General features: G+C 37.1%; 1 protein-coding gene across 4 annotated transcripts in view; it reads left to right on the forward strand.

Annotated features, from left to right (window-relative positions):
- Positions 1-5,411, forward strand: part of KDM3A (lysine demethylase 3A) — a 52,335-nt gene extending 46,924 nt beyond the window's left edge. For all 4 annotated transcript variants that reach the window (XM_044261568.1, XM_044261569.1, XM_044261571.1 and 1 more), the window contains exons 21-25: positions 1,570-1,689; positions 1,771-1,910; positions 3,358-3,534; positions 3,613-3,747; positions 4,701-5,411. In XM_044261568.1, the coding sequence (XP_044117503.1) occupies positions 1,570-1,689; positions 1,771-1,910; positions 3,358-3,534; positions 3,613-3,747; positions 4,701-4,781 (653 nt within the window). In that variant the 3' untranslated portion in view covers positions 4,782-5,411. The remainder of the gene's footprint in view (positions 1-1,569; positions 1,690-1,770; positions 1,911-3,357; positions 3,535-3,612; positions 3,748-4,700) is intronic.
- Positions 5,412-24,978: the final 19,567 nt, after the last annotated feature.

Raw genomic sequence — 24,978 nt, forward strand, 5'->3', positions numbered from 1 at the left:
TGTTTGTCACAATGCTTTTCCTCCCTTTGGCACTGGCCAAGGAGCAGGCAGCCTGACCGAGCTCTGAGACCTGTTCACTCTTCCTCCCATTCCTCCCATCTCCTGCCCGCCCTTCCCGGCGCAGGGTTTGTGCTCCTACCATTTGTGCTCAGCATGCCTGTACACTTGTAACACCGCCGTGTATGCTTGTATTCTCGCAGAATATTCTTTTCGGTTTTAACCTGTTTGAGCTTTATATAAATAGAATCAGACTTTTGGGTAATCATCCATGCTGTCATTTATAACTGTCCATTTCAATAATTTTCATTCTATGCCGTTAATTGCTTTTCCTTCTTAAATGCACACAGAACTTGGCGTCTAATACAGTGACTCCCCATATACTTAACCTCCAGTTATAGCAGCTATCAGTTTTTTTGCCATGATTGTTTCATTATTCCCTCCCATTCTATTTTTCCTTCACCATTTTAGAACAAATCCCCTTTAAAGCATATCCTTTGATTTTGCCTAAATACTTAATGCTCAGCCCTCTCCTAGGACAGATAGTTTGGCTAAATGCAAAGAAAGGAAATCACTACAGTACAGGGCTCCTAAGGCTGCCACTCCAGGTTGAAGTTAGGGGTGCCCTCTCCTGTGTCAAGCTGCAAGGCTCTGGCAAGCCGGAGGGAAGTCCCTTGGCCTCTTCCAAATAACTGATAGCTGTTTCAGGGGCCGGTGGGTTAGCAGATGGCCTCTGCTTGCCCCCTATGAGCCATACTTCTCTCTGCTGCCCATACATGTCAGGGTGGGCTGTCCATGGTGACCACAGCCCTTGGTTAGCCTCAGGGTGACTGCTGAGCAAGGCAAGTCTTTTCCTGGGCTAAGAGATGAAAATTTCAGACTATGAGCACCAACCAGGACTTCATGTGTTAGCTCACTACCCTCCTCCCCACCTTTTTTTTTTTTTTTGGACAGTTGAGGGAACCCAGGGGAACTGATTGGGCAGTGTTCTCTCTTATTCTGAGTGTATAGCCATTCAAGGTTCCAGCTTTATGCGTATGTGAGGGGGCTTTCTGTTAGACTCCCCATCTGGAGTGGACCCTGGGCCTTATGTTTTGCCCCAGAGCACTCTAGGCTGTGACAGCCAAAGTTTGAGAACTGGTTGAGCACATGTCCTTTCGGCAGATTCTGGCTTGAGGAGCCACTTCACCATTCCCGAGTCCTGCTTTCCAGTTTTTTGGTTTATGAGTATATCTTCTTTTCTTGCCAGCACACTGTTTCATTAAAAGAATTTTTTTTCAATGATTTCACCCAGGATTTTTAGTTGTTCTTGGCAGGAGAGTCTATCAAGGACCTACTTTGCCTATCATCAGAAACAAGTCCTAGTGTTAGGACTTGGTTTTTTATTTTTATAATTAATTATTTGATGAGATTATTTTCTTGCAAAATTGAAAGGGTAACATAACTTAAATATTGTTCTCTTTTACACGATTTATATAAGAGGCAGCTTTTAAATTTTGTGACCAGATCTCTCCCAGGAAGTGGGAGAGACAGTGGCAGCCTTCATAAATTTAAGGTGTTTTCTGTTGACAGGATTAATTACTCCAGAAGACAGGAAATACGGAACAACAAATCTTCACTTAGATGTATCTGATGCAGCTAATGTTATGGTGTATGTGGGAATTCCCAAAGGACAGTGTGACCAAGAAGAAGGTAGGGTGCTAAGCATAGAAGTGAGACTTACTCTGTAATCTGGAGACTGTGGTCTGATACTTGCTTTTTTTCTTGCTCCAGAAGTCCTTAAAACCATCCAAGATGGAGATTCTGATGAACTCACAATAAAGCGATTTATTGAAGGAAAAGAGAAGCCAGGAGCCCTCTGGCACATATATGCTGCAAAGGACACGGAGAAAATACGAGAATTCCTTAAAAAGGTGTGCTTTTCTGTCCTATGGCTTATGAAGACAGGCATGGAGAATAGCACTCTTAGAAACTACTCCACGTGGAGAACTGACTGGCTGTCGGGCAATAACCATAACCTCAAAAGTTTAATCTCTGCGTGTCAGATTGACTAGGCTGAAGCTGGTTGCTAAGGTACAAAGATTTCTAAATGATCAAGCGCACACCTCTGAGAAGAGGACCTTGTCTTATGACTGTGCTTTTTTTTTTAAAGATTTTATTTATTAATTTGACAGAGATCACAAGTAGGCAGAGAGAGAGGAAGGGAAGCAGGCTTCCTGCTGAGCAGAGAGCCCAATGTGGGGCTCGATCCCAGGACCCTGGAACCATGACCTGAGCCGTAGGCAGAGGCTTTAACCCACTGAGCCACCCACGTGTCCCTATGACTGTGTTCTACATTACAGGGCATTTGGTGATTTTTGTGCTCTCCAAGTTTGTTCCTCCGATTGTTCAGCAACTATTTATTTTTACTGCTTTAAAAATCTGAGTACCTCAGAAATTCATGTATAATTCCTTGGTCCTTGATGCCTGTGTTCTGGAGTGAGTTACTAAAGTCCCTGTGGGTTTTATCCACCCTCATTTAGTAGTAGGTCAGGAAAGCCTCAGGCATTACTTGTGGCCATTAGCTTGCAAAGGGACATTGGAAAGAGGAATACCGGGGCTTTTAAGATTCCAAGTTTCTAGTAGTTGTCAGTTTGTTCAGCAAGGCCTGTGTGTGGAAATTCTAGGCACCTGGAAAGATGGGTGCATTCGGTTTTTATCAGCCAGGGTATCTGTGGCTGATACTCTTTAGTTGTTCATGAGGATCAGATCTGAACACCCTACTCTGTTACCTGGTATCAGGTAGGTCCTTAACCAGCATTGGTTTGAATTGAGCTGTTTCTGACTTAGGATAATTTGACTCTTCCAAAACCTGCTGGTCACCATATTGTTCCTCTGATAGCATCTCCCTGAGTTTGTGGGTCTCTGCTGCCAAATACTGTGTCTAGAATAAATATATTTAATTTGTAGCTGTCTTTAGGACTGCTCAGTGACACGGATTTTGAAATGATTATAGATTTTTAATAGCTGCTATACAGGAAGTCTATATCTAAGGAACTCGAGCCTACTTATGTTCAAAAATCTAGACCAAACTATTGTCCAAACATAGTATTTAGAAAAATAATGTAGACTGCCAGTCAGAGAGTGTTGGAAATGACAGAAGGGAAAGCCACATTTTCTTTCAATCTTCTCCTGGTTCTTTCAGTTAATGTCTTTGAGTGTTACTTGTCTTTTTCTGCCAGTGGGGTACCTGTTAAGGAAGGCCTGATGACATCTATTGTCTGCCCACACTATCTGGGGGCCTGGGGCAGGGAGTGGGGGAATGCCCTTATTGTGCCTCAGTGTGTTACTCAGTTTCATAATATTTCAAATGTATTCTAGGTATCAGAAGAGCAAGGTCAAGAAAACCCAGCAGACCATGATCCCATTCATGATCAGAGCTGGTATTTAGACCGATCACTAAGAAAGCGTCTTCATCAAGAGTACGGAGTTCAAGGCTGGGCTATTGTACAGTTTCTTGGGGATGTGGTATTTATCCCAGCGGGAGCTCCACATCAGGCAAGAAACATTACTTTATTCTCTTTACACTGTAAGTTCTTTTGCATGTGTATTACTGATGTAACTTGTGTTTTCCAGGTTCATAACTTATATAGCTGTATTAAAGTGGCTGAAGATTTTGTTTCTCCAGAGCATGTTAAACACTGTTTCTGGCTTACTCAGGAATTCCGTTACCTGTCACAGACTCATACCAATCATGAAGATAAATTACAGGTAACAATATCACTGATTCTTGGCATTCTCTCTCTCTTGCTTCATGGCCCATTACTGACCTAAGTAAGAGAGTCCGTGAACTTGACTGTGTCACACTGGGTGTAGTGAGTTGAATTGGCTTCACGTGTAGTTTCACTGTCTACTTAGGCCAAGGAGGAATGAACATAGAGGAAGTCTCATCTTGGTATGTGATTGGTTTATACTCTAAGGGACTCTGCCCCAAGAGAAACACTTGGGTAATTAAAACAAGTCGATCTTTGAGGGACCAGGTTGGGACAGTCGGTCAAGTGTCTGAGGTTTCAGTTTGGGTTGTGATCTTAGGGTCGTGAGATTGAGGACCATGTCTGGGCTCTACACTGAGGGCAGAGTCTGTTTGGGATTCTCTCCCTCTCCCTCTGTCCTGCTTGTGCTTGAGTGCACATGCTCTTTCTGACTGTCTCTCAAATAAATCTTAAAGAAAGAAAAAAATACATATTTGACATCTGACCCTGGCTCAACTGCCAGACATTGGTCTTGAACAGAGACTTTTAGTGCTGTGGTGTTCTCATCCTTGAGTAGAGCAGAACAATCTCTGGGATCCAAAGAAGATTTCAGAGAGTGGGTTTAAAGATGATTTCAATAGTGAGTTATGTAATGTAGTTTTATGTTTGGAAAACTAGGGGAATATACAAGTTTTGAAAAGTTGTACCTTGGGGCTTGCCTCTCCCTGTACTCACCAGGCTCAGGGTCATGGGACATCAAAACCTATGGAAGGGGGAAAAGGAGGCATGAGTTTAAAATGTGTATGAGATACTGGCCTAAAGGAGTCTAGGTCCCTTTTAAGTACTGACATTTTGAATACCAAGTTTGAACTTTAGAGAGAATGGTAGTAAAACTGGCAGAGGAAATATATAGTCTTAGTGACAGATTGTGGATTTAGTGATAACCTACCATAATTTATGCCATTCTTTTAGGTGAAGAATGTGATCTACCATGCAGTGAAAGATGCAGTTGCTATGCTGAAAGCCAGTGAATCCAGTTTTGGCAAACCCTAGGGGTCCCAGAGACGCCTTAACCCCTGTACATTGGAAGTGAATTACTGGCAGCTGTTCAAACTCTTCAGGCAGGATTCCTGTGGACTTTGAGATTCATGTTACCTCATCTTCTTTTTTAAACTGTACCCAACTGGTAAGGGTACTCTGTCTAATGTATATTTCTAGTGTTTACACACACTAAATGTGTATATGTAGGAACTATTTACAGAACATGCATCCTTAAACTGTGACTTTCCACCTAGTGCAGAACTTCTACCATGCTGTAAAAACAAAGCCTCGTATCCGCTTGGGAACAGTACCTGCAGTTACTCCCCAGCTGTTGGGTGGACAGCTTAGTCAGAATGGGTTATTACTATTAGGAATCACTGCGCAGTTTATTTGGTTGTATTTTGTTCTGTGTCTGAGTACCCTCTCCCTCACCCCGTAGGGCTCAGATGAGCAACGGAGGAAGCGACAGCCACGGTGCAGTCCCTGCTGTGTTGCATTAGGACTGGCATTAGATAGCAGAAATCAACTACTGTACGATTCTTGGGTTTAACCATCTTTCTTTAGTTCAATGGAGTTTTAATTTAAATGAAGCTTTGCTAATTTTAAGTGTTAAGCATTTTGCATTAAAGTATTCCTATAATATTTTGACTCTACTTATTGGCATTGTTATCCTCTGGTTGTAGGTTTAACACACTTTTCTCAAATGTTACAAGTCTAAGAGGTTGCTTCAGGAGCACATCTTAAAAACAACGAAATTAGATGCTATAGTGATTTGGGATTATTATAATAATGCTAACATGGACATAAGTTTCTTCCCAACGAAGTAGAAACCTTTTCAAAACCCTTCTGCAAAGAAACATCACCAGTTAGCTAAATTTGGAGAGGAAGTTAACAACAAAATAACAGTGATTGGTTAAATGGTTCTAAAAAGGGATTTCAAAGTGATCGAAGTACATTGTCTTTCTTTTGGCCTTTCATAAAGTAAGAGTTCACAAAGGAAAAGGAGACTCTTAGAAGTTTTAGAATGGCAGTACCTAAAATAGTCCTTTTTGATGGAAGAAATTCATATTATGTATTGTATCTCCCTGATTCTTAGACAGCTATAGTTATACTAAAGAAAAGGAATGAAATTGAAATCGAGTAGAAGAGACAAGGCCTAGAGCATGGGTTTTTTTCGTATGTGCTCAGAGTAGGAGGTCAAAGATCCCTGCCTAATGCCAGCCCCCTCTTCAAGCTAAAGCCTGTAATGGATGAACTTTGAGAAACATAAATTTCCTGGAAAAGATAGGTAGACGTATCTGCCCATATCAGTGGGAAATATCTTCCCTGGGAATTTATCAGAAGTTCTTTTGCAGGTTTGGCTCTCAAATTGGGACTGCTACTTAGAAATTTCCCTCAGCTGGAATAGGAAAACTTGGGTCGTTTGTAAAGGAAACCAGCTTCAAGCCAGGCCTCAAGGGAATGACAGTTCCAAGATTGTTATTCACAATAAAATACATTATAACAACATTATAACAACAAATATGAAAACTGAAAGCCACCCTGCATGAGTCAGCAAGGGCCTTCAGATTGCCATATTAAACCTGCAGAGGTTTACAGACTGAAATGACCCAGTGTTATTTTATATTCTGAAATGTTTGCTCTTCTTAAAAGAAATGAGAGTATAGGAATATGGTGGAAAAACGTGATTTCCAGAAATGACCAGATATGGGAAGAAGCTGAATGGAATTTATAGAAATGAGACATGACAGTTAAAGTAAGAAACTTAGCAGCTGAGTTAAACAACAAAAAAAAGTTCTTTTATGAACTGGGAAATTGGTAAAAATACAGAATACAGCATTGGAAAATAGGATTCTATAAAGAGATGTTAACTGATAAGCAGGACACCAAAAAAATAACAGATCTGGTGATCAGGGACTGAAAGCCAAGAGGATGGTGAGAGGGGGGTGTTGTCTTGAGAGACAGTTTCTCAGTACTCACAAAGTCATCAGGTTGTGAGAAGCCCACCTATGTGTGAAGCAAGGTAAATTTTAAAAATCCACATATAATGAATTAATACTTAAAACAAGTAGGTTCTTAAAAGCAGCCAGAGTGGGGAAAACCTGATCCTCAAAGAAGTGACTGACTAACAGGTGACTTCTCCATGGCAACAGTGGAGGTCAGAAGAAAGTAGACGCTGTTCTCTCTGTGCTAAAGACCAGAGCCCGAAACAGCAGCACAGACCCAGCCAAATTCTTTCCCTGTACTTTATGGAAACTTTCGGACAAAAACCAGAATTTATTTTCGGTCCCTCACTGAAGGAACTTTTAAAGATCTCCTTAGGAGTGATAATTAACCCATAGCATGCAAGAAAAAAATGGAAAACAAGGAAATTACAAACTCCTGGATACACTTAAACAATAATAGCATTAAACAATACTTTCAGAAGGCAGGTTAATTTTTCTTAAAAAGTTAAACAGTTATGATATAGCAGCTCCACTCTTAGGTTTACTCAAAGGATTGAAAGTAAGGATTCCGATACCTGTACACACATGTTCATGGCAGCATTATTCACAAGAGCCAAACAGTGCAAACAACCCAAGAGTCCATCACAGATAAAGGGATAAACAAGATGTGGCTTATACATACAATGGAGCATTTTTCGATTTTAAAAATGAAATTCTGGCACATGCTACAACATGGATAATTAAGCCAGACCCAAAGGACAAATACATGATTCCACTTACAGGAGAAATATAATCCTATTCCTAGAATAGTCAAATTTCATAGAGACGAAGTAGACTCGGTTGCCAGGGCTGGGAGGAAGGGGTAATGGGAGTTCCTACTTAATGGGTACAGAGTATTTGTATCTGTCTGGGTTGATGAAGGTCTGGAGGTGGGTGGTGATGGTTGCACAACATTGTAAATGTACTTACTACCACTGAACTGTATCCTTACAAGTGGTTAAAATGCTCAATTTTTTATTATGTATATTTTACCAAAATAAAAATCACCTCCCAAATAGGGAAAGCCTTTGAAGTTGAATGAGAAAATGACCTCCTTGTTTTTTAAAAACTGAGTAGAAAAGCAGGAAAGAAGGAAAAAATGGGACTTTCCTGAATACTCCGAATGCAAGATAAAGATGGTCTGACTGTAATAAAAGACTCGACTATATGCTGCTTATGAAAGGTATGGATTGACTGTAGGTTCATGTAAACACTAGTCATATGAAAGTAAGTATGGCTATATTGATACCAATTTTAAGTTTTTAAGAGAAAGAGTATTACCAGAAAGTGTGTGTTGTTTGGTTGGTTTTTAGGGGGGGGAATTTTTTTTTTTTTTTTAGAAAATTTTTTTATTTGCTTAGAGTTGACGCTGTTACATCAGTTTCAGGTGTACAACATGATTGAACAACTCTATACATTATATATGCTCACCCCAAGTGTAGCTACATCTGTCACCTTACAGTGCTGTTACATGATCGTTGACTACATTCCCTATGTTGTACCTTTTATTTCTGGTGACTTAATCATCCTGCAACTTGGAAGCCTCAATCTCCCCCTCCCCTTCACCCATTTTGCCCATCCCCCACCTCCTTCTCCTCTGATGATCATCAGGTTATCCTCTATATTTATAGGTCTGGTTCTTTTTGTTTCTTCTTCTTCCTCTTCTTCTTCTTCTTCTTCTTTTAACTTATTTATTTGACAGACAGAGATCACAAGTAGACAGGCAGGCAGAGAGAGAAGAAGGGAAGCAGGCTCCACGCTGACCAGAGAGCCGATGTGGGTCTTGATCCCAGGACCCTGGGATCATGACCTGAGCTGAAGGCAGAGGCTTTAACCCACTGAGCCACCCAGGCACCCCTTCTTTTTTTTCTTAAAGATTCCACATATACATGAAGTCATAAGGTATTTGTCTTGAGAGAAAAAGTTTTAGCAGGCATAACAGGGTCGGTCAACTCAGTTGGAAGATACAGTAATCCTGTTGGGTACACAGCTAATAGCAGAGCTTCAAAATGAAGCAAAATTTGACAGAATTAAAGGGGAAAAGAAACTCACAATTACGTCTGGTCATTCTGCCTCTTTCCGTAGTAACTATAAAACCAGTATAAGTACAAAACAGTTGAACCTATCAGCCAAATCAACATTAGAACACTAAAACTAACACTGTAAATAACACGCTTCTTTCAAGGGCATGTAGATTGTTCACCCAGGAAGACCAGACACTGCATGCATTTCAAAGGATTACATAAACTGAAATTGTATAGAGTATGTTCTTGATGTGATGATAGTGGGATTTAACGAAAAATGGTAAAAAGATAACTGCAAAATTCCCAAGTGCTGAGAAAATAGGCAGCATACTTCTAAGTAACCCATTGATCAAAGAAGAAATCAGGATGGAATTGAATATTTGAAACTGAGTAATAAAAATATAACACTTCAAAAAATAGTAGGATTAAAAAAATGGGATTCAGTCACAACAGGGCTTAGAGAGGAATGTATAGTTTTCAATGTATGTATTAGAAAAAGAAGGTTTAAATTACACAGAAGTAATATAGAATATTTTGGAGATTTTTGCATCTTTGTTAATGGAAGTGTATGGGTCTAAAATTTTGAAATGTTCTTTTAATGTCAGGTTATGATATCAAAGTTAGGATAACCTAAAACAAGTTGGGGAACGTTTTCATCTACTCCGAAAAAAATACATACAGTTGGTCCTTGAACAACAACAGCCTTTGCACTGCACACGCCCATTTATAAATGGGTTTATTTCAGTAGGAAAATTTCTTTGAAGATTTGCAACGATTTTAAAAACTGATAAACCCTGTAGACTAGAAATATCAAAAAAAAAATTAAAGAGGTATGTCAAATGCATGAGATGTAAGTAGGTACTAGTCTTTTTTCATTTATTACCATAAAATATACACAAATCTATTATGAAAAGTTAAAATTTAATGAAACTGAGGCACATAAACAGACTGTGCATGCTGCCATTCCCAGTCAAGAAAACATAAAGATGCAGTGTGAAATAACTGCATGAAATTAATTGTATATATTGTGCCACTTCAGTAATTTCATAACCACCTCCTCTTGCTGTTGAGGTGAACTCACTTAAAACACCATGTAACACTAGTCATCTCTGCTTGAGCAGTTCATGTCTTCAGTAAATTGCATATTGTCGTACAAAGTGCTCTCGGAGTTGTCACTTATTTTTGTATTTAGTGCAATAGCATAAACAGAACACCAGGGGACCCATACGAAGTGCCACTAAAGATGCTGGAGGTACTCCCAAGAAGCAAAGTTATGATTACAAGAAGAAGTTGAATTGCTTGATATGTACTGTAGATTGAGATCTGCTGCAGATGCCCACCATTTCGAGATAAATGAATCAAACTTAGGGACTGTTGTTAAAAGAAGAAAAGAAAACGAAATTCCCGAAGTCATGGTTGTGCTACACCAGCAGATGCAAAACATCTTTTGTGAAATACCTTTTTAGTGTATTGAAAATATTTATGTGGGTGCAGGATTGCTATAAGAAAGGCATACCCACAGACTAATATTGGCAACAGCTTAAAGCAAAAGGAAGGCAAAGGATTTAAAGCTGGAGACTTTAGTGCCTGCAAAGGATGATTTGATAGAAAGGTTTGGCTTTAAAAAATGTCAAGGTCAAATAAACTTTTGGGACTTCATTAAAATCAAAAGCTTCTACACAGCAAAGGAAACAGTCAAGAAAACAAAGAGGCAACCCACGGAATGGGAGAAGATATTTGCAAATGACAGTACAGACAAAAGGTTGATATCCAGGATCTATAAAGAACTCAAACTCACACAAAACAGACAATCATATCAAAAAAATGGGCAGAAGATATGAACAGACACTTCTCCAATGAAGACATACAAATGGCTGTCAGACACATGAAAAAATGTTCATCATCACTAGCCCTCAGGGAGATTCAAATTAAAACCACATTGAGATATCACCTTACACCAGTTAGAATGGCCAAAATTAGCAAGACAGGAAACAACATGTGTTGGAGAGGATGTGGAGAAAGGGGAACCCTCTTACACTGTTGGTAGGAATGCAAGTTGGTGCAGCCTCTTTGGAGAACAATGTGGAGATTCCTCAAGAAATTAAAAACTAGAAATTAGTTAGAAATTAATTAGAAATTAGAACTTCCCTATGACCCTGCCATTGCACTCCTGGGTATTTACCCCAAAGATACAGACAGATGTAGTGAAAAGAAGGGCCATCTGTACCCCAGTGTTCATAGCAGCAATGGCCACGGTCGCCAAACTGTGGAAAGAACCAAGATGCCCTTCAACGGACGAATGGATAAGGAAGATGTGGTCCATATACACTATGGAGTATTATGCCTCCATCAGAAAGGATGAATACCCAACTTTTGTAGCAACATGGATGGGACTGGAAGAGATTATGCTGAGTGAAATAAGTCAAGCAGAGAGAGTCAATTATCATATGGTTTCACTTATTTGTGGAGCATAACAAATAGCATGGAGGACATGGGGAGTTAGGAGAAGAGAGTTGGGGGAAATTGGAAGGGGAGGTGAACCATGAGAGACTATGGACTCTGAAAAACAATCTGAGGGGTTTGAAGTGGCGGGGGGTGGGAGGTTGGAGTACCAGGTGGTGGGTATTATAGAGGGCATGGATTGCATGGAGCACTGGATGTGGTGCAAAAATAATGAATACTGTTATGCTGAAAATAAATTTTAAAAAATGCAAAAAAAAAAAAAAGTCAAGATCACGAAAGAAGCAGTTTCTACTGACCAAGAGGCCGTAGAGGAATTCCCATGAGCCATTAAAATCATTGTGGAAAAAGAGTATTTGAGCAGGTTTTTAGTATAGACCAATGGCATTACTTAGGGGGAGAAGTCACAAAGAACATTTATTAGGAAGAGAAGCAAGTACTAGGATTTAAGGCAGGAAGGGTTAGATAGGCTAATTCTATTATTACGTGCAAATGCGGTTGGATTTCTGATCAGGACTGCCCTTATCTTTAAAGCTCCTGACATGCAGGCATTGAAGGGAAAAGATAAATACCAGCTGTGGGTCTTTTGGTTGTACAAGGTCTGGACAAATGAGAACCCTTTTTCTGTATTGGTTACATTCATGCCTTGCCCCTGAAGTCAGGAAGTGCCTTGCCCTCAAGGGACTGTGTATTCAAGTTCTTTTGATACTGGGTCACGCCCGGGCTTCTCAGAACTCTTGAGTTTAACACTGAAGTGTCTACTTGCCCCCAAACACATCAATTGAGCCTCTAGATCAGTGAGCTGTAGATATATTAATGGTGCATTCTACTCCATGGAAAGGATTGTCAATGCTATGGGAGAGAACCCTGATGGAACATCATGGAAATCTGGAAGGATTACATCATTTTTTGATACCGAAAAAGCTGTGAAAGCCATCAAGCCTGAAATAATGAATTCTTGCTGGAATGAACTGTTCAGGTGTTGTACATGACTTAATGGGATTTATGATAGCCAATCAAGGAAATAGATTGTGAATATGGCAAACATGGTAGGGGGTGAAGGGTGTCAAGAAACAGACGTTGGAGAAACTCAAGAGCTAAAAGACCCTGTATCAGAGAAATTATTGAAGACCTGATAGGAGTTAACAGTGCTAAACATTGAGGGGAAAGGTGCAATGAAGCAATGGCCAGAAACAAATTGACATTAGACAATTTGGGAGAAGAGTTCTGATTATTCAAGACTAATTTTGACTTATTTTATAATCTGGACCCTTTGATGATACAGGCACTGGAACTAGAGCAAGTGGGGGAAGAAGGATTGCTACCAAATAGAAACATTAAGAGAAGTGAAAGTTAGACATGATATATACCCGTAAAGTTACTCTGAGTGTGCCTGCCTTCCTCTGCCTCCTCTTCCACCCCGCCACTCCTGAGACAGCAAGAGCAACTCCTTTCCCAACTCTTTAGATGACTCAACGTGAAGATGAGAGTGAAGTCTTTTATGAGGATCCACTTAGTCAATCGTAAGTAATCATGCCACACAGTTAATAAGCTTAGTTGTTGTATGTGTGCCTGTATTTGAGAATATAGTAACTGTGTGGCAAGAATGGTATGAGGCATTCTTTAGTTGTCATCATCAAGTATGCATTGTGTAGAACATCAGATGTAAGACTTGCATGGAAGTGGACAGCCTATCCTTACATAGACATAAGGTGAGTAATATTTAATATAAAATTACATATTAGTCTTTTTACTGTTCTATAACTGCTTTCAAAGACTTACATTACCGTATAGTATGTAATTTGAGAAATTGTGTGCCTGCCCATTATCACCTATCCCAGATTTTTATGTAACATTCCCAATACTATGAATATGATACATAATACTGTATGTCATGAAAGTCTTACAGTAATTCATTAGTGCATAGGCTAGGGTATTGTGAAGCATTTGTATCGATTGTACTAGGCTACATTACAGAGTCCTATTGCTGCTTCATTATCAATGCATGAATTGCTTGTAAATATGAAGTTCTTTTTCACATCTTTTCATTTTTTTATATCTAAAGTTAGTAATACATGTAACATTTACAGTGTTTTGTATCATATAAAATAATACTGATGTAGGTATTGACAGATGATCCATCTTGTAAACAGATGACGTAAGTTTACATTATTGATAAATACCATACAGTACTGTAAGTGTATTTTTCTCAGTGATGTTCTTGACATTTTCTATTCTCTGACTTACTTTATTCTAATAATATAGTGTATAATACATATAACATGCCAAATACATATTAATCGACTGTTTACATTTTCATAAGACTTCTAGTCAAAAGTAAGTTATTGGGTTTTTGGAGAGTCAAAAGTTATAGGCAGATTTTTGACTGCTTGGGAGGTCAGCACTCCAAACCTCTGTGTTGTACAAGGGTCAACTGTACAGACTACTCCAGTTTCATACTTTATAATTTCAGTGTTTTCTAATTTTATTTTAGCTATTGGCCTGTCCTATATGGCTTTTACTGTGTTGAGGTACATCCTCCCTATACACACTTGTTTGAGAGTTTTTATCGTAAACATGTGGAATTCTATCACATGCTTTTTCTGCATCTATTGACATGATCATCTGATTTTTAAGCTTCCTTTTGTTAACATGTATCATGTTGATTTGCAGAGGTTGAACCACCCTTGTTCCCGTAGGATAAATCCCATTTGGTCACGGTGTATGATCCTTTTACTGTACTGTTGAATTTGGTTTGCTAATATTTTTTATAAGATTTTATTTATTTGAGAGAGAACTTGCAAGCACCAAGCAGGGGTAGTGGCAAGAGGGAGAGGGGAAAAAGCAGTCTTCCCTCTGAGCAGGGAGCCCAATGGTGGGCTCCAGCCCAGGACCCTGGGATCATGACCTGAGCTGCAGGCAGACGCTTAAGTGACTGAGCCACCCAGGTGCTCCAGTTTGCTAATATTTTATTGAGATTTTTGCATCTGTGTTCATCAGGAATATTGGCTTGTAATTTTTTGTGGTGTCTTGTCTGTTTTTTATATCAGTGTAATGATGGCCTTGTAAAATAAGTTTGGAAGTGTTCCCTCCTCTTCTATTTTTTTGGGAAGAGTTTGGAAAAGATAATTTCCAAAGGATAAACCTTTGGAAAGGATTATTAATTCTTCTTTGAATATTTGGGAGAATTCACTAGGGAAGCCATCTGGCCCTGGACATTTTTTGTTGTTGGGAGGTTTTTGGTTACTAATTCATTGTCCTTACTCTAGTATTCAATTTGTTTAGATTTCCTGATTTCTATTTCTCCATGTTTCAGTGTTGGTAAGTTGTATGTTTCTTGGTATTTATTTATCCATTCTAGGTTGTAAAATTTGTTGGTGAATAGTTAGTTGTTCATGGTAGTCTCTTATAATCCTTTGTATTTCTGTAGTATAGGTTGTATTTTTTCTTTTATTTTGGACTTTAATTTATTTGAGTCTTTCTGCTTGGTGAGTCTAGTTAAAGGTTTTTCAGTTTTGTCTTTGAAAGAACCAGCTCTTAGTTTTGTTGATTTTATTCTATTGTCTTTTTAGTCTCTATTTCATTGTTTTCTATTCATCTTTGTTATTTCCTTCCTTCTACTAACTTTGGACTTTATTCTTTTTTTTTTCTAATTCCTTAAGGTATAAAGGTATAATGTTGGGTTGTTTTGAGATTGTTCTTGTTTCTTGATGTAGGCTTTCTGGCCATGGACCTCCCTCTTAGAACTACTTTTCCTACATCCCATAAGATTTGGTATGTTTTATCTCTGTTTTCATTTGTCTCCGGTATTTTTTTATTTGTCTTTTGATTTCTTCTTTGACACACTGTTCATAGCATATTTAATCGCCACATATTTGTGAATTTTCTAGTTTTTTTCTTTCAGTTGATTTCTAGTTTCATACAATTATCACTGGAAAAAATGCTTATGATTTTAGTCATCTGAAATTTAGTAAGCCTTATCTTGTGGCCTGACATATGATCTATTCTGGACAAGTTCCATGTGCACTGAGAAGAATGTGTATTCTTTTAATTTGGGGTGCAAAGTTTCTAGTATATATCTGTTAAGTCCATCTGGTGTAATGTGTTGTTGAACACTGATGTGTTCCTTATTGTTTTTTGTCTGGATAATCTATCTGTTGGTGTAAGTTGGGTGTTAAGATCCCCTTCTACTATTATATTACTGCCTATTTCTCCTTGAGATCTGTTAATATTTGCTTTATATATATTTAGGTGTGCCTGTCTTGAGTGCATAAATATTTATAAATGTATATCCTTTTATTGGATTGACCCCTTTATCAATATGTAATGCTCTTTTGGTCTCTTACTATAATATTTGTATTATATAATGTTAATTATATAATTATTAATATATATGTTAATAATATGTATGTGTGTTTTACATATAGATATATTTAAAGGGTAGTATGACCATGTGGGTTTATCCCAAGGGTGCAAGAATAGTTTAATGTTTGCAAATCAATGCATTAGCTGAGGTAGTATCAGTAGGTTAAAAAGCTTTTGATAAAATTCAGTCTTTTTTGATAAAAATTCTCAGTAAACTATGATAAAGGGCACTTATTGAAGACTACTTTCTCCCAAAGGCAGGAATAGATCAGTTATGTTCTCTTTCTAACCATATGTACACAATATCATACTAGAGATTCTAATCAGTTCAACGAGGGAAGAAAAATATTTGAAAGTAAGAAGTAAAATTGTCTTTATTCACAGATGGCATGACTGTGTACACAAAAAATCCAAAAGAAATTACAAACTACTATAAACTAATTTAGTAAGGTCATAATAACTATATAAAAATCAGTTGTATTTCTAAATATTAACAATAAACGAGTTTAAAATGAAAATTTTTAATGACATAGTAGCAGCAAGAGAAAATAAAATTCCTCAGAAGAAATATAATGAAAGATATGCAAGACTTTTATATTGAAGACTATAAGTATGACTAAAATTAGAGACTTACATAGAAGGAAAAGTATACCATGCTTCTAGGTTAGAAGACTCAATATTGTTCAGATGTCAGTTTCCCCCAACATTGTTAGAAGACAACACTTTCTGGTTCTCTCATGTTTCTGCATATACTGTGAGTGAGGCACTGACTACCCTTTATTTTGGACTATCTTCTCAAAGCTGTTTGATAGTAAATAGCCTTATAAGAGATATTATGTCCGTCTGGAAGAAAACTAGCCATTTATAAAAGATTTGGATTCTTTAAGTTCAGAATCCCTCTCCTGTAATAAACCTTTGTATATGGAGGTATCATCTGGCCCTCTTGACACCACTGTGGGAATTGGGACTAGCACTGCCCCCCCAAAGTTTTATATATATACATACATATATATATAGTTTCAAATCCTTTACTGGCATCCATGAAAATGTGACAAGCTAACTTGTTAGTATGTACATAGAGTAAGATGCTTGTAGAATGCAGTGGAATAGGGGCATCTGGGTGGCTCAGTTGGTTGGGCAACTGCCTTCAGCTCAGGTCATAATCCTGGAGTCCTGGGATCGAGTCCCGCATCAGGCTCCCAGCTCCATGGGAATCTGCGTCTCCCTCTGACTTCCTCGCTCATGTTGTCTCTCACTGTCTCTCTCCCAAACAAATAAACAAAATCTTTTTAAAAAAAAAAAAAAGAATGCAGTGGAATAATGACACAGAAGGAAAATATGTCGCTTTAAAAGCACTTACTGGAAAACAAAAAGAAGAAGTTAAACATGTAACTCAAAAAACTAGAAAAATAAGAGTACACAAAAGGAAGAGACTAATACAAGCATACTAATACAATTTGTACTAATACAAGTTAAGAAATAGAATGACAAAATGGAAGCTGAATTTAAAAAAAATAGTAAAGTAAACTTCTGGCAAGACTGATGAAGAAAAAGTACAAGTGAACATATTGAGAGTAAAAATGAAAATATGAGTACAAATATGGCAGAGATTTAAAAAATCTTAAGTGAATTATTGTTAATATTTTAATTTGTTTTTTTAAAGATTTTATTTATTCATTTGACAGACAGAGATCACAAGTAGGCAGAGAGGCAGGCAGAGAGAGAGAGAGAGGAGGAAGCAGGCTCCCTGCTAAGCAGAGAGCCTGGTGTGGGGCTTGATCCCAGAACCCTGGGATCATGACCTGAGCCGAAGACAGAGGCTTTAACCCACTGAGCCACCCAGGTGCCCAAATATTTTAATTTAAAACAGATGAAATATTATTCTAGAAAAATTACCAAAATTGACTCTGAAAATCTGGATAAATAGTATTAAAATAACTGAATTACTAAAAACTTTTGCAATATCCAGATGCCCTAAAGGCAGCAGGCACAATTTAAAGAAGAGTTTATACAAGCTTAGAAAACAATCTTTATTTTATGCAAAATCGCCTAGAGGATAGAAAACAAAGACTACTTAGTGGATTTTATAAGGCTTGTACACTTGATACCAAAAAGAGACAAGAGTAGTAAAAGAAAAGGAAATTACAGGCCAGTATTACTTATAAACATACTGGCAAAAATCCTAGGTAAATTATTGATAAGTTCAAATCCAGCATGTATAAAACATGGTGTGTCATTACAAAAAGATTAAGAAATGAAAGTCTTATTTAGTATCAATATTTAGATATTAGCTAACATATTTAACAGAAGAAGACAAAAATCCATGTGATCATCTCAAATATACAAAAAGTAATAAAATCAATATAGATTTATGTTTAATTGTATAATTGAGTGGCATTCACAGATCTCTGTAACTAGCAACATTATCTCTTTCCAAAAGATTTCATCACCCCAACAGAAACTCTGTATCCTTTAAGAAATAACCCTCTTCTCCCTCACCTCTAGCACTTGGTAGCCTCTAGTCAATTTCTATCGGAATTTATATATTTTAGATATTTCTTATAAATGGAATCTTAATATCTATGCTTTTGTGTGTAACTTATTTTACTCAGCATAATGCATCAAGATGCATCCGTATTGTGACATGTTACTAGAATTCATACTATGGTATATACGGCTGAGTCATCCACTGCATAACGCATTTTGTTAATCTGTTCACTTGACGATGGATACTTGAGTTGTTTCCACCTTTTGGCTATTATGAATAATGCTGCTATGAACACTTATGTACAAGTATCTGAGTCCCTGTTCTCAATCCTTTGGAGAATATAACCTGAGAGTGGATATCTGAGTCAGTGGTAATTATATATTCACCTGATGGAGGTACCCCCATAGTGTTTTCCACAGTGGCAGTACCATTATACATTCCCACCATGTTAGTTCAGTTTTTTAAATCACCAACACATGCTATTTTCCATTTTCTCATATTCATAGGGGTAAAATGTCCTCTCGTTGTTTGCTTCTTCCTAATGATGTTGAGTATATTTTTGTGTGCATATTGGCTACTTGAATATCTTCTTTGGAGAAATGTCTACTTAAGTCTTTGCACATTTTTTAACTGGGTTGTCTTTTTGTAGCTATGGGTTCTTTATGTGTTTTAGATATTAAACCATTAATAGTTAAGACATGCCATTTGCATATATTTTCTCCCATTCTGTGGGTTGTCTTTTCACTCTCTTGCTAGTGTCCTTTGATGCAAACAGAGAAGGATATGTCAGACTTACCTATTTTTTACTCCTTTGGCTGTGCTTTTGGTGCTATATTTAGGAAAAAATGCCGAATTCAGTCATAAGATTTGCTCTTATGTTTTCTTCTAGGAATTTTCTAGTTTAACTCTTAAATTTAGGTTTGAACTATTTTGAGTAAAGTAATGTTTGAAGCTCACTATTTTGAATATGGATATTTTAGCACCATTTGTTGAAGAGATTGTTCTTTCCCCATTGAATGGTCTTGACATCCCCGTTCAGAAAACTGTTGATCATAGATGTGAGGGTTCTACTAAGCTTCCAGTATCTTCTATTAGACTATATAGCTATCCTTATGACAGTGATGCACTGTTTTTATTCTTGTAGCTTTGTAATAAGTATTAAAATAAAGAATCATAAATCTTAACTCTGTTGTTCTTTAATTTTTTTTTTTTTAATTCAGGGTCCCTTTAAATTCCACATGAATCTTGAATCTAGGTCTTTCCATCTCTAAAAACTAAAACGCATCTGAGTTTTGAAAGAGATTACACTGAAACTACATATATTGGTTTGAGTAGTACTATCTTAACAATGTTAAGACTTCCAGTCATCAATATGTCTTTCAATTTATTGGTGTCATCTTTTCCCTCCCAGCTTTATGAGACATAATTGTCATACTGTGTAAGTTTAAGATGTGCGAGGTATTCATCTGATATATTTACATATTCCTAAGTGATTATCTAGTGGTGTCTTTAATTTCTTTCAGCACTGTTTTCTAGTTTTCAGTGTACAAATTTTATGCTTCCTTGTTTAAATTTATTCCTATGTATTTTATTCTGTTTGATACTACTGAAAATAGAATTGGTTTTGGATCATTCCTTGATAGTATATAGAAATGCAACTGGTTTTTCTTTCTACCAGTTTTTGCACGATTTTTTATTCTGCAACTTTGCTGAATTTATCAGTTCTGACGGAGTGTATGTATGTGTAAGAGTTTTCTACATGTAAGACCATATGAACAAAAAATAATTCCACATCTTCCTTTTCAGTCTGGATACCTTAACATTCTTTTTCTTACCTATTTGCTCTTGCCAGAACTTCCAGAGGATAAATTTTATTCCCAGTGGGAATAAAAGCACTTCAAAGCAGGCATCCTTGTCTTGTGATCTTTTTTTTTTTTTTTTTTTGCTTCCCTGCTTATGCTTATATATTCAAATAAATCCACACAACTCTCCCCTTGCTCTTTTCCCTATATTTTTGTGACACACTTTCTTTTTTTCGGATAATTAGGAAAGTTGTTGCCATGGAGGATTAACTCTGGATTCCATTTCGCACTTAACTTTGTAATCCCACAGGTGTTGGTTTTTTTTTTCCTCCCAGACTTTCAGTTTCCCATCTTACCATCTAGATTTTCAGTGTCTGATTAAACTACAATTTCTTTCTCTTTCTGTAGGACCTGAGGCTGAGAAATTCTTTTTTTTTTTATAATCTCCATAGGAAAAACTAAATTTGATCACTTAACAAGTGTGCTATGTATGGAAGATGCGAGAGGAGTAATATAGCTCAGATACTAAGTGTGCTGAGTGAAATCAATAGCAAGGTTTTTTTTTTAAAGTCCCTCATCACTTGTTTTATTTATTTTTCCATTTGTTCCTTTTACTTTTGGTGTCAGATTAAAAAAAAAAATCCTCTCCATGACCTATGCCAAGTGGCTTACGACCTATGTTCATCTTCTAAACATTTTATGGCTTCTGGTCTTATGTTCAAATCTTTAATCCATTTTGAGTTAATTTTTGGGTATGGTGTAAGATGGTGGTCCAGTTTGATTCTTTTGCCTATGGCTGTCCAGTTTTCATGACACCATATATTATATACTTACTCATTTTTCATCCTTTTAATCACTTGGGTTTTTTTTTAATCATTTTTTTGGTGGTTGTTGTTTGTTTTATTTTGTTTTGTTTTAAATGTAAGCTCTATTCCCAGCTTGGGGGTTGAGCTTTCACAACCCCAAGATCAAGAGTCACATGCTCTACCACCTGAGTCAGCCAGGCATCCCATCTTAAAATCTATTTCGGTCTGATAATAATATAGAAACCCCATAGTGTATCACATTTGAGTATTGTTGATATGGATTATCTTTTTGCCTTTTTTTTAAACATTTGTACTGTTTTAGCCACTGAGTTTTTTGCTTTTATTCCACTATATTTAACATACAGTGTTGTATTCATTTCAGGTGTACAGTATAGTGACCCAGCAATTCCGTCCATCACCCGTGCTCATCACAAGTGTACTTACTCCTTAGTCCCCATCACCTGTTTTACCCATCCTGGTAACCATCAGTTCTCTATAGCTAAGAGTCTATTTCCTGGCTTGTCTCTTTTTTTTCCTTTCATTTTTTTGTTTCATAAATTCCACATGTGAATGAAATCATAACGTATTTGTCTTCCTCTCACTGACTTATTTTGCTTAGCATTATACCCTTTAGGCTCCGTCCATATCATTGCAAATGGCAAGATTTTATTCCTTTTTATGGCTGAATAATATTCCTCTTTGTGTGTGTGTACATGTTCATCAATAAGATGAATGGATAAGATATGCCACTTGGGCTGCTTCCATTATTTGATATTATAAATAATGCTGCTATAATCATGGAGGCATGTATCTTTTTGAATTAGCGTTTTTGTATTTTTTGGATAAATACCCAGTGGTGCAATTACTGGATCATATGGTAGTCCTATTTTTATTTAACTTTCTGAGGAACCTCCATACTGTTTTATGGAGTGGGTACACCAGTTTGTATTCCCACCAACCGTGCACGAGGGTTTCCTTTTCTCCACATCCTCACCAACACTTGTTTTTTGTGTTTTTGGTTTTAGCCATTCTGACAGGTGTGAGTGATAACTCATAGTTTTGATTTGCATTTCCCTGATGATGAGTGATATTGAGCATCTTTTCAGGTGTCTGTTGACCATCATCTGGATATCTTCTGTGGAGAAATTTCTGTTCATGTCTTCCCATTTTTTATTTGGATTATTTGTTTTGTAGGTGTTGAGTTGTATAAGCTCTTCAAGTATTTTGGATACTTTTATCTGATTTGTTATTTGTAAATATCTTCTCCCATTCAGTAGGTTGCCTTTTAGTTTTGTTGTTTCCTTCATAAAGCAGACACTTTATGTTTATGTGCAGGAGGTTTTTATTTTTACGTAATTCCAGTAGTTTATTTTTTTTTACTTTTATTCCCCTTGCCTTAGGACATTTATCTAAAAAATGTTGCTATGTCCAGTGTCAGAGATACTACTCTTTGTTCTCTCTTCTAGGATTTTTATGGTTTCACATTACTACTTTAATCCATTTTGAGTTTATTTTTGTGTATGATGGAAGACAGTGGCCCCGTTTCATTGTTTTGCATTTAGCTGTCCAGTTTCCCAAACACCATTTGTTGAAGAGACTTTTTCCATTTGATATTCTTTCTTGCTTTGTTAAAGATTAATTGACCGTATGAGCTTATTTCTGGGTTTTCTATTCAGTTCCATTGATCTATGTGTGTGTTTTTATGTCAGTACCATCCTGTTTGGATTACTGCCGCTTTGTAATATATAACCTGAAGTCGGAATTGTGATATCTCCAGCTCTGCTTTTCTTTTTCAAAACTGCTTTGGCTATTTGGGGTCTTTTGTTGTTCCATATAATTTTAGTATTTTTTTTTCCTAGTTCTAGGTCTGTGAAAAATGCTCTTGGTATTTTGATAGGGATTGCATTAAATCTGTAGGTTGCTTCTGGTAGTATAGATATTTTAACAATATTTGTTCTTCCAATCCATGAGCATTGAAGGTCTTTCCATTTCTTTGTGTTATTTAGTTTCTTTCATCAATGGTTTATAGTTTTCAGAGTTCAGGTATTTCACCTCTTTGGTTAGGTTTACTCCTAGTTAGCTTACTATTTTTGGTGCAACTGTAAATGGGCTTGTTTTCTTAATTTCTCTTTCAGCTTCATTGTTATAGAAATGCAACATAACTTTTTTTTTTAAGATTTTATATATTTATTGGACAGGCAACTAGAAAGGGAACACAAGCAGGGGGAGTGGAAAAGGGAAAATCAGGTTTCCAGGTGAGCAGGGAACTCGATGCGCGACTCGATCCCAGGATCCTGGGATCATGACCTGAGCCAAAGGCAGATGCTTAATGACTGAGCCACCCAGGCACCCCTCTGTATGTTGATTGTATTATCAGTTCTATTTCTGTGTGTGGAAATTTTTAGGGTTTTCGATATATGTCATCTACAAATAGTGCAAGTTTTACTTCTTCCTTACGAATTTTGATGCCTTTTCTTTTTGTTGTCTAATTGCTGTGGCTAGGACTTCCAACACTATGTTGAGTAAAAGTGGTGAGAGTGGAGATCTTTGTCTTGTTCAGGACCTTGGGGAGAAAACGCTCAGTTTTTCCCTGCTGAGTATGATGTTTGATGTGGATTTTTCATATAGACTTTATTACATTGAGGTATGTTCTAAACCTACTTTAGTTGAAGGCTTTTGTCATCAATGGATGTTGTACTTTGACAAATGCATTTTCCTGCATTTATTGAGATGATCATTATGGTTTTTATCTTTTTTTTTTTAAAAAAGATTTTATTTGTTTGACAGAGAGATCACAAGTAGGCAGAGACGCAGGCAGTGTGTGTGTGGGGGGAAGCAGGATCCCTGCTAAGCAGAGATCCTGATGTGGGGCTCGATTCCAGGACCCTGAGAGCATGACCTGCACTGAAGGCAGCGGCTTAACCCACTGAGCCACCCAGGCGTCCTGGTTTTTATCTTCTTAATGATGTAATGTATCACAATGATTTGCAAACATTGAACTATTCTTGCATCCTGGGAATAAATCCCACTTGATCGTAGTGTATTTTCGTGGTGTACTTTTTTTAAATGTATTTATTTGTTTTGCACATATTGAGAATTTTTGCATCCATGTTCATCAGGGATATTGGCCTGTAGTTCTCCTTTTTTTGTGGTGTTTTCATCTGTTTTTCGTATCAGGGTGATACTTGCCTCTGAATGAATTTAGAAGTGTTCATTCTTCTGTTTTCTGGAATAGTTTGAGTAGAATAGGTATTAATTTTTCTTTAAATGTTTGGTAGAATTCACCTGTGAAGCTGTCTAGTCCTACCTGGCCTTTTGTTTGTGGAGTTTTTTGATTACTGATTCAATTTCATAATAGGTATGTTAAAATTTTCTTTCTTCCTGTTTCAGGTGGAGAAGTTACAGGTTTGTGGGCATTTGTCCATTTCTTCAAGGTTGTCTGATTTGTTGGCATATAGTTTTTTATAATATTCTCTTACAACTGTTTGTATTTCTGTAGTGTTGGTTATTTCTCCTCTTTCATTGGTGATTTTGTTCATTTGAGTCCTCTCTTTTTCTCTCTCAATGAGTCTGGCTAGAGGTTTATCATTTTGTTGTCAAAGAACCAACTTCTGGTTTTATTGATCTTTTGTTTGTTTTGTTGTTGTTTGTTTCTGAATCACTTATTTCTGCTCAAATGTTTGTTATTCTCTTCTTTCTGCTGGTTTTGGGTGTTGTTTGCTCTTTTTCTGGGTCCTTTGGGTGTAAGGCTAGGTTATTGGAGCTTTTTCTGGTTCTTCTTGTTAGGCCTATATCTCTATAAACTTCGTCTTACAATCAGTTTTGCTGCATCCCAAAGGTTTTGGACCATTGTGTTTTCATTTTTTTGTCCCCGTGGTTTTTGATCTCTTTGATTTCTTGATTAACCCATTCATTGTTTAGTAGCATGTTAGTTAAACTCCATTTTGTGGTCTTTCCAGATTTTTGGGGGGGATTGATTTCTAATTTCATATCATTGTGGTCAGAAGAGATGCATGGTAGGACTTTGATCTTTTTCAATTTGTTGAGGCTTGTTCTGTGGCCTAATAGGTGATCTGTTCTGGAGAATATTCTGTGTACACTTGAAAAGAATGTGTACTCTGCTTTTTTTTAGGGTAGAAATGCCCAGAATATATGTGTTAGTTCCATCTGGTCCAGTGTTTCATTCAAAGCCAGTTTCCGTTTTATTTGGATGATCTATCCATTGATGTAAGTGGGGTGTTAAAGTCCCATACTATTATTGTATTACTATTGATTAGGT

Source organism: Neovison vison, chromosome 8, assembly GCF_020171115.1.
Source record: "Neovison vison isolate M4711 chromosome 8, ASM_NN_V1, whole genome shotgun sequence".
NCBI classification, from domain to species: domain Eukaryota; kingdom Metazoa; phylum Chordata; class Mammalia; order Carnivora; family Mustelidae; genus Neogale; species Neogale vison.